General features: G+C 46.0%; 1 protein-coding gene across 3 annotated transcripts in view; it reads left to right on the top strand.

Annotated features, from left to right (window-relative positions):
- MTMR4 (myotubularin related protein 4) overlaps positions 1–12,819 on the top strand; it is a 53,055-nt gene that overhangs the window by 25,741 nt on the left and 14,495 nt on the right. For all 3 annotated transcript variants that reach the window (XM_015413561.1, XM_015413557.1, XM_015413558.1), the window contains exons 4-10: positions 340–429; positions 4,976–5,092; positions 7,014–7,096; positions 8,047–8,213; positions 8,415–8,511; positions 9,486–9,599; positions 11,397–11,593. In XM_015413561.1, coding sequence (XP_015269047.1) covers positions 340–429; positions 4,976–5,092; positions 7,014–7,096; positions 8,047–8,213; positions 8,415–8,511; positions 9,486–9,599; positions 11,397–11,593 — 865 coding nt within the window. The remainder of the gene's footprint in view (positions 1–339; positions 430–4,975; positions 5,093–7,013; positions 7,097–8,046; positions 8,214–8,414; positions 8,512–9,485; positions 9,600–11,396; positions 11,594–12,819) is intronic.

Raw genomic sequence — 12,819 nt, 5'->3', positions numbered from 1 at the left:
CTCCTGTCTAATACAAGTCCTGAGCTGCAGTCATGGTTCCATGGCAATGCAGAAATCAGTAGAACAGGTCGTTCCACATTGCAGGCCATCTCTCATCTGGGTCCTGTACTCTTTGCTGGCTAATCTCTGCAGAGAAAGTCTGTGTTGCCCATCTCCATGTCTTACATCCTGTAAGAGAATGGATTGTTTGGTGGGTGGAGCGCAGAAGGTGTGTGAGCATCCAGTCTCCTCTCCATTGCGTTTGGGGAGAGAGTGCATTCTCTCCAGAGGGGTGGCTGTTTGTTTGTGTGTTAATCTGACACGTTTGTCTAAATTCATCTTCTTGTGTTTGGCATTCAGGGCGAGGAAGGCCCTCCCAGTCTGGAGTACATCCAGGCCAAGGACTTGTTCCCCCACAAAGAGCTGATTAAAGAAGAAGAATCTTTACAGGTAAGCTGCCTAGGGGGGCCTTAGCAAGTGGGACTGTTTGCAGTGCAAACCTGGGTGAAGCTTAAGGCCAGAAGGGGACCACATGTATAGGGCAACTTTTTGCAAGCACATGAATGCCTTTAGACATACAGGGAGAGACAGCTACCTCGCAGGTGCCATTCGAGGCTTGTTTGTCCACAGCCTCCTCTAATCTAGGTCCTTCTGTTATGCTTCTCCTACTTGGAGGCATCATAGGAACCCAGGCACTCTCCCAAAATAATGTTGGTTTGCCACAGTAGCCGTTACAGTACCTTTTCCCTGCAAGACACTGCAGGTTTGTGAGGGGGGGAAAATACTGTTAAATACTAGGCGAGGAACTGAAAAGTTGCAATGTTTTTTGCGACCCAAAGTGGGTTATTTATTGCTGTGAGCTAGTTGTAGCACTAAGATGGGGCAGTTAACAGGCAGGAAAAGAAATCTTTTTGAATGTTGCAGAGATGACTGGCAGCAACCGCTGTTGGCGCGAGAGAATGAGAAAAATGTAGCAGGAGAGACAATCCTTTTTATTGAGCCAGTTAATGTTTATAATAACAGGAAACAAGCTTTGGGATTAGACAGGTTTCTCCTTCAGAGATGGGTGTCTAGGGCAGAAAAGTATGGCTGTGGAATTAGCTCAGATCTTACTGCTTAACTTTTGGGTGTAACTTCTGGACACAGTTTCTTATGCAATGCTTTGAAAGGGTTAGCTTACCCGGGGGCCTTGAATTCTTAAAATGTTTCATAGCCTTGTTTGTATCCATACACCTTGCAACTTAATTTTTTTTTTAATTTACCGATTAAAGTATTCATATTCTCTCTTTACCACATGGACTCAAGGCAGCTTACAACAGTTCATTAAAAACAACAACCAACCCCCCCCCCCCCAAAAAAAAAAACTCAGAAATTTGACTGCCTCAACCCCCCTTTAAAGCCCTGGGTGAACACTACCAATTCGTAGCATCTCTTAAAGACAACAAGAAAACGCACCCGTCCTTTTTACCTTCTCTGGGTACCTCTTCCACAAAGTGGGAGCTACCACTTTAAAGGAACAGGCTGTGGTGGATGGGCAGCTCTGAGTAGGGGGATGATGGGCTAGAAAATTGAACTTTGTGGAAGAGGGGACCCAAGCAACGGATGTCTCCTTCTGAACTAAAACTGCTGAGTTGACAGTGCTGGTTATGGACAAAGTTGTTGTTGTTGTTGTTCAGTCGCACAGTCGAGTCCGACTATTCGCGACCCCATGGACCACATCACGCCAAGCCCTCCTGTCTTCCATCATGCTCTGGAGTTTGCTTAATTTCATGTTCGTTGCACCGATAACACTGTCTAACCATCTCATCCTTTGCCGTCCCCTTCTTCTTTGACCTTCAGTCTTCCCCAGCATCAGGGTCTTCTCCAGTGAGTGCTCCCTTCTCATTTGGTGGCCAAAGTATTTGAGCTCTAAGGAGAAATGTCACATGAACATGGTCATCCACGGATCTCCAAACCCATGCTCCCTCTAAGCTGTGGAGTCTTGTGAGCAAAGAATCTACTCTGCGAGCTACTGGCGTTAAAGTTGTGAGCAAGCAATTTGGCTGCTGCATAAATTAGTTTGCTCTGGAGCCATCCTTCCTGAGCTAAGACAAAAAGGTGTGAGCCAGAGACTTAAAAAACTGTGAGCTAGCTCACACTAACTCAGTTTAGAGGGAACACTGCTCCAAACAGGTGTAGGCAGATTACCCCAAATTTATTTATTTTGATGTATTTCTGTACTGCACTGTCAATAAGCTCGAGGCAGTTTCCAAAACCTCAGTCAGATCCATTAAAACTGCCCGCCCTATCAGTACAATGCAGTAGAAGAGGAGCATTAATATTAGATGAAAAAGTTGCAGCAGCAGTGTAAAGACTTTAAGATGATGGTAAAACCAAGAGCTGCAAAGCAGCTGGTAAAACAACAGGCCAAGTTGAAGGAACTAATCCCTGAGTGCCTGGGCAGACAAGCCTGCTGAAAGGTCAGTAGATTTGGTGCCTCGCAGTGGGTTACAAAGAGGGTATTTGGGAACACAGCATCACAACAGAGAACACCTTATCCTCCGTGGGTACCTGCCTTGCCTCTGTCAATGGGGATGCACCAAGTAGGACCTGTGAAGATAATAAGTTTGGGGCAGGCTGTCCTTTAGATGCCAGGCATATCTTATACTTCTGCTTCAAAACAATCCGACATTGAGTTCTAGGGAGACAAGAGAACTGTCAGTGACTGTTCTGTACCTGGGGATTTCCTAGTCTAGTGGTTTGCTGAATCCTTGTTCAGAAACACTGCAAGAGTGCCTTTTTACGTGGGTGGGCTTTTGGACATGGCAGGGCTTAAACTTTTAATCGGGAGTGAATCTTTAGCACTTTTCTTTGGTTGGCTCAGTGTCGAGCGATCAGTTTTTAAAACGCCATCCCAGGCCTTACAGTATTAATTCAAATTAAAATAGACGCTGCATTCAGATTCAGAGCCAACTTACATTCCTTTCCCTTCTTTCAGCACAATTACGTGCACGGCGAGTTAACAATTGATTAAACTTAGGCATAACTGAGAACTTCCAATGAATTGTTGTTGATCTGTCTTCTATTTTGCTGTGTCATTGTGGCCTGGACCAGTCTAACGGGGCAAAAATCCCATGCTGGCAATCCACTGAACGGCTGTATTCTCTTCCCTCTCCCTTTACAGGCATGAAGCCACATATTCTCAGTGCTGTTTCAGAGATGTAGGGGGCTGGCTCTGAGAGGTTAAAAAAAATGGAAGGCCAGAGTGATGCTGTAGTACCCCTTGTGGTGCTGGCAGCCAAACCACGCTCTGCAAACATGATTCCCCGGTCCTGTGGGCATGTCACACCCCCCTGCAAAATTTCACACAGACCTGGAGATGTTAAGCTTCCCAGTTAACGAGTGAAAAAATGGGGTCTATTTTTAAACAAGAAGGGGAGGTTCCCCAGTTTAATCAGGGGGATAAAAGAAGCTTGTACACTTTAGTTCAAATGCAGTACATATTGAGCTCTGATAATTTTAAGAGCATTTGGGGTCTTCCCCCTCAAGCTCTTTTGAATTTTAAAATACATTTTTTTTCATGTATTCTCATTTATATCCTACCCATTGTCCAAGGAGTGTGGATGGGATTGCCCAATTCCTTTCTTTCAAATTCAGATTTATTATGGTCGAGACCAGCAAGGTTAAAATGCAACTTTAACAACTAATACATATAGTTTAAAATCAGAGCACAAATAAAATTCATACTTTGGCCTTTAGCATTTTCTCAGAGAAATGGTTCCGCTTTCTAAGAGCCAGTGCACAAAACCTTGCCACTGCATAAAACACAGGTTTTTGTCTCTTTCTTCTTTCTTTCTTTCTTTCTTTCTTTCTTTCTTTCTTTCTTTCTTTCTTTCTTTCTTTCTTTCTTTCTTTCTTTCTTTCTTTCTTTCTTTCTCCCTGTGAGTAGATTTTGGCTGATAATAAACTTCAACACAACTAGGTAAAAGTTTATGGGTGTGCACACTTTTGAAGAATAATGGTTAAAATAGAACATTTGACAGAGCTGGTCATGCTCATTTGCCATTTGATTGAGCACATCTCTGCAGGATGTGAAGCTGCCCAGAACCTCTGCCATTTCTTTGCTCCCTCTTGGTCCTGCTGGTTTAGGAAGAAAGTCACTATTCCCACATACATATGAAAGAAGTTGTAACATGGGTGTCCTGTCCAGGGCTCAGCTGAGGTGAGCTAAGCGGAGCTGAGCACCTTCTAAGGCATGATCAAATGCACAGCCACTTAAGAGACTCAAATCATCTTTATTTTCACTCCACAAGTATTCAGAAGATCATTACAATTGAAGCTGAAGACTGGGTGGGAGGTTACATCTTTATGATCCAGGTCAATTCTATAGCTATGGTGAGAAATAGATGGGGTTCCCCCTTCTCCTTGCTGTAGGGATTACAAAATAAAAGCTGGAAAAAACTTTTCCTGGGCTTCTAACTATGCCAGAAGGAACCCATTATGAACCAATCGGGAATTCTATCTAGAACACCTGACCTAAAGGCTTTCTAAAACGACAGTTCCCATTCTACTCTGTCTTAAAAGGAATTTTGAGGCTCCACTTTTGAGAGAACCGTGTGCCAGTTTGCACCACAAACCCCCTGTTCAAAAATAAAAGTGGCCACTGTCTGAGAGACATGGTGAGGAGGGGATGTAAACTAAGTCGCTGCTTTTGTATTTTGCCACTATTTGTTCATGCTTCAGGAATATGGCTTAGGGCTGCTCTGTCAGTTGGAAGTGCTTTCCTTGTAGCAGACTGGGTGACTCCCATGTAGTGCTTGGACCTTGCTCTCGATTTCTTAGTACTCTGAGGCTGTTCTTATCCATTTCCAGCTCCTCCCCTACAGAGGCCTGGAGGAGCTTGGGGCTTATTCGTACCCCTCCTCTCCAGGACCTGCTAAAGTTAACATGTGCAGGTGTAAGAACTGACTAGACAGAAGGCAGCTGCTTCAGTTGTGCTCTTTTGCCCTCTTCGTAGGTCCCATTTACAGTGCTGCAGGGAGAGGGTGTGGAATACCTGGGCCATGCGAGTGACGCCATCATTGCCATCTCCAATTACCGGCTCCATATCAAGTATAAGGACTCTGTAATCAACGTAAGTCTTGTTCTGTGTTAGGCAGCCTTGTTCTGCCAGTGGTCTGTGACTTCCTGTGGGAGGTGGCTTGCAGCAGGGCAGAAGGCCAACTGGGGGTACCCTTTCACCCCTGCTGCAAAACTGGCCCATTTGGGCACTTATCTTCACACACACTCCATGAACCTCATCCACCTAGATTGTGTGCAGAGCAAATCTTTCCGTACAACCCACACACAAGTAAGGAAAGGACTATCGCCAGTCTGACACTGCTAGGGAGTAGGTGGGTCAGTTTCTCTTGTATTGCCTCAACAAAGCCAGACCCTTGATTTGTTTAGCAGGGATATAATGGCATTCAGCTTCCTCCATATTGCCTTGTGCAGTGACTAGTGCTGAGAAACCAGAATTAGTGCACTGGGTGTGTGTGTGTGAACACCATGTTAGTCCTTCTCTGTACTGTGTGATAGGACCCGACTCTGCCGTACTGAGACTCCTACGTTTTTCCTGTTCCTCATTCTCTTGAAACTAAATTGTGATAACCTGTTTTAGCCACGCGTGGGCAAGAGCCAGGCCACAGGGTTGGGTGGCTTCTGCAGCTTGCACACCAGCCTCCTCTGATGGATCTGCTTCTTGCTATGGCTCTCTCTTCTCCTCCTTCCTGTGCGAGAAGGATCCTGAGGGAACGAGAGAACTGCTGTCTGCGCAGTTCCCCTTCTAGCTCCACTGATAAAAGCCACCCCCACCCCCCAATAACTCTGAATAGGAACCGAAACCCGGGGAAAATCCTGTATGTCAGGCAAGGCAGCTGCTGTGCTTTTTGTGGTTGCAGAACCCCTGCAGCTCGGATTCCTGCTAGATAATTTTTTGGCTTTTGCGAGCTGCAGACCGGTTAATGGCCTCTGATGGAATTGGGGCTGAATGCCCACTTTGTTGCTCTCACCTGAAAGCAAAGGGCTAACTTGTGAGCACTTTTGTCAAGCTGAGCACATGAGCTGTGGAACATTTTATTTTCAAAGCATCTTTTCCAGACCAGCTGGGTTGTGATTTCTGGCCTCTTGAAATGAATGTTCAAGGTTCTTTGGCCTTACTGAGCCTCTTTGTTCTTGAAATCCACCCCTTCTCCCCCAAGATGAGTTTCTGCCTAGAGTTATAACGTGTCTGGAAATCTTGAAGTCATCACAAAGGGTTTTGTTCCTTGACCAAAAAAAAAAAAAAGGATCTTCGTTCCTAATCGATCCTAAACTTCCTGTACTACTTTAACAGCATAAAATGCATAATTTATAACTGAGAACAAATAAAATTAGACTGTTATGCGTGTTAATGAAATTTGAAAGTATAAATGTTTTCCTCCCCTACAAAGAAAATTGTAAATATATTCTGAACTGGAGCTGCAAACAGTTGTCCTCATTACTAACTTAACTCATTTTATGTTAGTTTTTGCCATTCAAGTGGTAGGGAAAAATAGAAGTCATAAACAGAAAACGTACATTTTGTAGTAAAACAAAAGCAAGTGATCACAAACACTCTCTAATGCTGTAGATTGTCTTACACAAAATCTGCATATTGTACATTTTGAGATGAGTAAAATCTTGTCATTCCAAAAGAGAAAATATTTCATAATAATTTTTTCAGTGCTCTCCAAAATTTCCAGCCTTTCCATTGGAAAAAAAAATGTTTAAAAGAGCTTGAAGTGAAAAAAGCTATACTTTCCTGCCCCAAAACCTGTTCTTTTCCCCCTAGGTTTTTACATCTCTGTTCCTTTCTTTGCCTTCCACATTCACAGCTAATATCCAGCTTGTGAAACTGCTTCCATTTAGCATTTAGGATTGCATGCATTTTGGAGCCAGGTGACTCTAGGGCATGGCATGCAGGGAGTCCCCTAGGTGTCTCCTTGTGGGTTTGGTATAGTATCTGCCTGCTCACTTGTGCCCGGTCTCTGTTTTAGGTGCCTTTGAGGATGATGGAAAGCGTGGAGAGTCGGGATATGTTCCAGCTGCACATCGTATGCAAGGATTCCAAAGTAGTCAGGTAGCTGCTGCCTGGGTAGTACTGGTGGGCCTGAGTGGCAGAACTGAGCCCCTCATCCTGCAGGGTGGCCAGTCTACCTATAGCCCATCTGCTGTCACCCAAACCTTACTGTTGCCATGCTGGATCAGGCCCAGCATCCTGCAGCAGCCCACCAGACGCCTGGGGACTACCTCTGTGCATGCCGGTTCTGTTTAGCTGCCATGGCTAACAGTCGTCGAGAGACCTGTCCTGGATTAGGCTATCTGTGTTTACGTTAGGCATCTAAACTAGTGGCCATTACCACTAGTCTTGGAAAAGACTACACAAGATAGCACTCACCATGTTCAGATTTTTTGTAGACGTTTATTTTGCTCTCCCCATTCAGTTGTGACACCCCCACCACCCCCCGGTCAGTGTTGTGTTCCTACAGTGGCCTCATTTGGAATACCGTGTACAGTTCTGGTCACCATATCTCAAAAAGGACATTGAAGAGCTGGAAAAAGTGCAGAAGAGGGCAACCAAGATGATTAGGGGGTTGGAGCACCTTCCTATGAGGAAAGGCTGAAGAGCCTGGGACTTTTCAGTTTAGAAAAGAGACGACTAAGGGGGGGACACAATAGAAGTTTACACAATTATGCATGGGGTGGAGAGGGTTAACAAAGAGAAATGACTGCAGGGATAAACAGCTTTTTAAAAGGATTAGATAGATTCATGGAGAATAGGTCTACTACTACTAGCCATGGTGACTGAAGGAAACCTCCGTGTTCAGAGGCACTGAACCTCTGAATCCCAGAGCCAGGGGATTCAGCATCAGGGGAAGGTCTCGGTCTCTGTGCCCTGCTGTTGGCCCTCCAGAGGAACTGGTTGGCCACTGCAAGACAGGATCCTGGACTAGGTGGACCCAGACAGGTCTGATCCAGCAGGGCTCTCCTTACGTTCTTATTGAGAGTGTGCGCTCCTGTGTTCTGCAGGTGCCATTTCTCTACTTTCAAGCAATGCCAGGAGTGGCTGAAGCGGCTGAGCCGAGCCATCGCTCGCCCTACAAAGCTGGAAGACCTCTTTGCATTTGCTTATCACGCCTGGTGCTTGGGGGTTTGCGCTGATGAGGAGGACCAACATGCCCACCTCTGCCGCCCGGGTGAGTTTCCAAGATGAATTCCCAAAGGTTTGGGGGGCAAAGTTGGCAGTCCCTTGGCACGGCATCATGGTGCTGTGCTTTGTTCTCCCCTTTCTCATCTCTCTAATGCAGAGACCTATTAAGAGCTCCACTGGCCTCCAGGACATCTTTGTGTCTGGAGTCCTCTGTGTGGAGCCTTGTTAACCCCTTGTGACTTTGCAGGAGACCACGTCAAATACCGATTTGAGATGGAGCTGGCCCGGATGGGCTTTGACCTGCAGAATGTTTGGAGGGTTTCTGACATCAACAACAATTACAAGTGAGTAATCGGGGGGAGGGGGGCGGTGTTTGCCTGATCCTCTAGTGAGGTTGAAAAAACGAAGGATCCACAGCCACCTTATTACAGATCTAGAGATGCAGAGTCAGCATCCTTGTTGGCAGTGCAGGATGTTTAGCGTAGTTCAGATTCGAAGTGTGGTACTGACTTTGCAAAATGGTGGCAGAATGTCCGCCAGTTGAATTGTTGACCCTGCTTTGCAGACACAGACTGGCTCCTAAATCTGCCGACAGTAATTTAAAATCCAAGTATACATTTTAAAATATTTCTGGGAAGGCAGTTCTTAGCAAGATGTGGAGCCAGGTCGAATGGAAGCGTGCTCAGCTGCCGCCCCTTCTGTCTCTAGCCTTAGGAATTGCTATCCTCATCATGTGGATGTGTGTGTGTGTTCTGTGTTGCAAAAACTCCGGCTGGCGCTGGGCATCATTGTATGTTGTTCCCCCATTTCCACAGGATCCCTTTCAGTATGGGGCCAGGCTTGGGTGGGAGAGCACATTTTGTGGGACCAGGCTTGGGTGGGAGAGCAGAGTACCCGCTCTGTTGATGGAGAAAGCACATTAGACATTTCCAAGACTAAGATTTTTCCATCTGGAGACACCACAAGAAAGTTGCTACTCAGTCCTATAGGAGAAAACAAAATAACGAGTCACCATCAGAGTGGAAGCTAATCTCCTTTCCATGTCCCTGGGGACCCCCCCCCCAAAAGCAGAATCAAGCCTGCTTTGTCTTGCTACATACACAGATCCTTGAACTGCACTGCCTTTTAACGACCACATTTTCTTAGTACCTGTTAGCTACCTTGTCATCAATCAAGATCACCAGGTCTCTTGTTTTCCATTCAAACAGCAGTTCTGGAAACGTCAGAAGTGCTTATCAACGGTCCCTCAATGTGCATTCCATTGCAAAGTAGAAGGGTTTGAAGTCTGGTGTCATTGCAGTTACTCCTGTCTCCGTAGGTTGTGTACCAGCTATCCGCAGAAGCTCCTTGTTCCCGTCTGGATCACTGACAAGGAGCTGGAGAACGTGGCTTCTTTTCGGTCTTGGAAGAGGATTCCAGTGGTTGTGTACAGGTATGAAAACATTTCATGAAAACATACAGTAGAAGACCACAAGTTTAGGGACAGGGGAAGGGACGTGTTGGTGGAGTTGCTGGAACCTGTAGACCAGAGGTGTCGAACTTATTTGTTACGAGGGCCGGATCTGACATAAATGTCACTTCGTGGGGCCGGGCCGGGCCATGTGTGCCATAAAATGTAATGCCAGGTTCCGGAGATATAATAAACTGTATAAAGAGCAGCAGCTGGTAAGCTCCGAGTTGGTGTATCCTCATTGTAAGGCCTCATGGACTGGGAGGGGGAAAACCCATACGGGCAGACTGGAGAGCCAGTGGTGCAGCACTGGGCAGACGCTACCACGCTGCTTGACTGCTGTAGCTAAGGTTGCCCCTCCATGCTGAAGCCACAATCAGAGTGGCTCCCCCCACTCCCCCCGAAGCAGTCTCCTGTTCCCTCCCTTGCACTGGTTGCTTGCTGGCCGCATAAGAGCCCTGGATGGGCCAGTTCCAGGCCTTATGTTTGACACCCCAGCTGTAGACCTTTTCAGGGCTCATCACTCGAGGGGCTCTATCTGATAGTCACACTTCACTTTGTCCACCAAGAATAGATCAGAAAGCAGCAGCTTTTTAACCAGGAAGATTAAATTTAGGACACATGTTAGGAATTTAAAAGAGCAGTTGAGAACTGGAACAATATGTCTGGAAAGGCTGGGGACTGTCTTTCCTTGGAGATTCCCAGAATAAAATTGGATGAGTGTCTATCAGATGTTTTATTTTTAAAGTCCTGGTCTGCCTTTTGATCAAAATCAGACCCTACAGGCATCTCAATATCTGTACATAGCTATAGGGTATCCTGCATCAGAGCAGGTTGTCTAGGATCATTCACCCTCAGCTGGTGGGTCAAGACCCACAACTGGGTCACAGCCTAACCAAAGGTGGGTCCCAGCAGCAGCACTATCATCCTATACATTTTCAGGGGGGAAATTAAGAAGGGGGGGTCCACTCTTGCGTGTTTGGTTAAAAGGGGGGTCAGGGGTCTGGAAAAGTTCAAGATTCTGGTCTAGATGGCCCATTGAGTTCATGGTCATGTCTGTGATTATGTGCTGAGTACCCCTATTGCTGTTCACCCCAGTTTTCGACATAGTCCCATATATACAGGGCCATTGTGGGACAGAGTCCTGGGCAGCAGTGTTCCCTCTAAGCTGAGTTAGTGTGAGCTAGCTCACAGCTCTTTAGCCTCCGGCTCACAGATTTTTGTCTTAGCTCAGGAAGGATGGCTCCAGAGCAAACTAATTTATGCAGTAGCCAAATCGCTCGCTCACAACTTTAATGCCAGCAGCTCACAAAGAAGATTTTTTGCTCACAAGACTCCACAGCTTAGAGGGAACATTGCTGGGCAGTATTCCATTGTTTCTTGTACAGTATCTGCCTTCCTTGGAACATTTTAACAATTTATTCTGCTAACAGTCTTGTGGGGGGCAAAGTGTAGAGACCCCACCTCTAGTAAAGACATTTCCAAGCAAGATTTAATATTTTCCCTCAAGAACCTGTCAGCCAAATATATATATATCTCCATACTGGCTGACTGTCTCTGGTGGATTCCAATATTGATGTAACGTCAAAATTGTGTAATTTGACCTACTGGTGTAACATGGACCAACCTGTATTGCTCGCGTACACTTAGCCCAGAGGCCTCTCTGTTTTAAAGTGGTGGTTTGATTTTCTGAGCGAAGAAAATGAAGTCATACAGTGACTGGCTTTTTGGAACAGAGCCCTGGATTTGAGGGCTAGTTGAACCTGGTTTCTCTTTCAGACACTTGCGCAACGGGGCAGTGATTGCCCGCTGCAGCCAGCCCGAAATAAGCTGGTGGGGCTGGCGCAATGCGGACGATGAGTACCTGGTGACCTCCATTGCCAAAGCCTGTGCCTTGAATCCTGGACAGAGGGTGGCTGGGGGGACTCCGCATTCTGGGCTCAGCGATGGGAACGAGGCTTGCCACGCAGGGTTCGGTAAGTGAGATGGGCTTTGTTCCCCGCCTCTTGTTTTCCACGGGGGCTATATTGTCCCCGGTAGAATTTGGTCCCTTTGCCAGGGTGATGTTAAGCTCTGGTTCATTTGAGTTCCATTGGTACGGAGAAAAGTGGGATATAAACATTTTAAATAAAAATAGTTACAGCGACGTGGATCAAATGAAAAGGGACCCCAGTATACTTTCCAAGTGAATCCCCTGTCCCAAGGCAAGACTGCCTGTTCACCCATCCCCTGAGTTCCAAACCACGGTGAGCCACAAGCAGTAGTGACTAGTATACTACCAAAAGGTTCTTACAAACCAACCCCCTCTATGTATGTTCCTAAGGGGAAGGAAGACCCCTTCCTGACCCCAACTTAGAAGGTGACAGGGAATGATACATTTTCCCAGTTCTGCCCTAAATTTGCTGAAATTAGAACAATTGTGTTGGGAGCACAAAGAACTTTACTATTAAAACATTGCTAATTGCCAATTCATGGCTGTTAACAGTTGCGCATACACTCTTCACCATCGTCTGTTGTTATAGTGAAATTGTGACTTGCAATAATATTCCTTCTCAGTTGTCCACTTCTGTAATCATTCAAACTGCCCTTCATTATGCCTGTTACAATTGAACTTCTTCACTGCAGAGCCACAGGTTCTCCAGATTGGACGTGGTATTGTGGATGTGGTCTTACTGGTGCCCTGCCTAATGCATTTGCTGTAGTAATATGACTGCAGGGAAAGCAAAGGCTGCTCTTGGGTGCTCTCTGTTATCCCTAATAGAAATAGGGAAGTATTGGTCACTTTTTACATGTCACTGCTAAGGCAGTATCTGGAACACTCCAGCGCAGCTAGCAATAACAAAGAAAGGGAGGGAGGGAACTTCTGTTGTATCTGATCAGTATTCCTATTCTAACAGCAAAAATATGTGTTCCATTATCTTTGCTTAGTGCTATTACAAGTTCATTCTGTTTTTACAAATTCAGTTAATGTGAACATAAGAACATAAGAGATGCCAATGTTGGATCAGGCCATAGGCCCATCCAGTCCAACACTCTGTATCACACAGTGGCCAAAAATACCAGTGCCATCAGGAAATCCACCAGTGGGGCCAGGACATTAGAAGCCCTCCCACTGTTGACCCCCCCAAGCACCAAGATGACAGAGCATCACTTGCCCCAGAGTCCCTATCTATACCTTATGGCTAATAGCCACTGATGGACC

This window comes from Gekko japonicus, unplaced genomic scaffold (assembly GCF_001447785.1).
Source record: "Gekko japonicus isolate JY-2015 unplaced genomic scaffold, Gekko_japonicus_V1.1 scaffold250, whole genome shotgun sequence".
Lineage (NCBI taxonomy): Eukaryota > Metazoa > Chordata > Lepidosauria > Squamata > Gekkonidae > Gekko > Gekko japonicus.
Note: the sequence above shows the minus strand (reverse complement) of the source record. Positions and strands in the feature narration are given on the sequence as shown.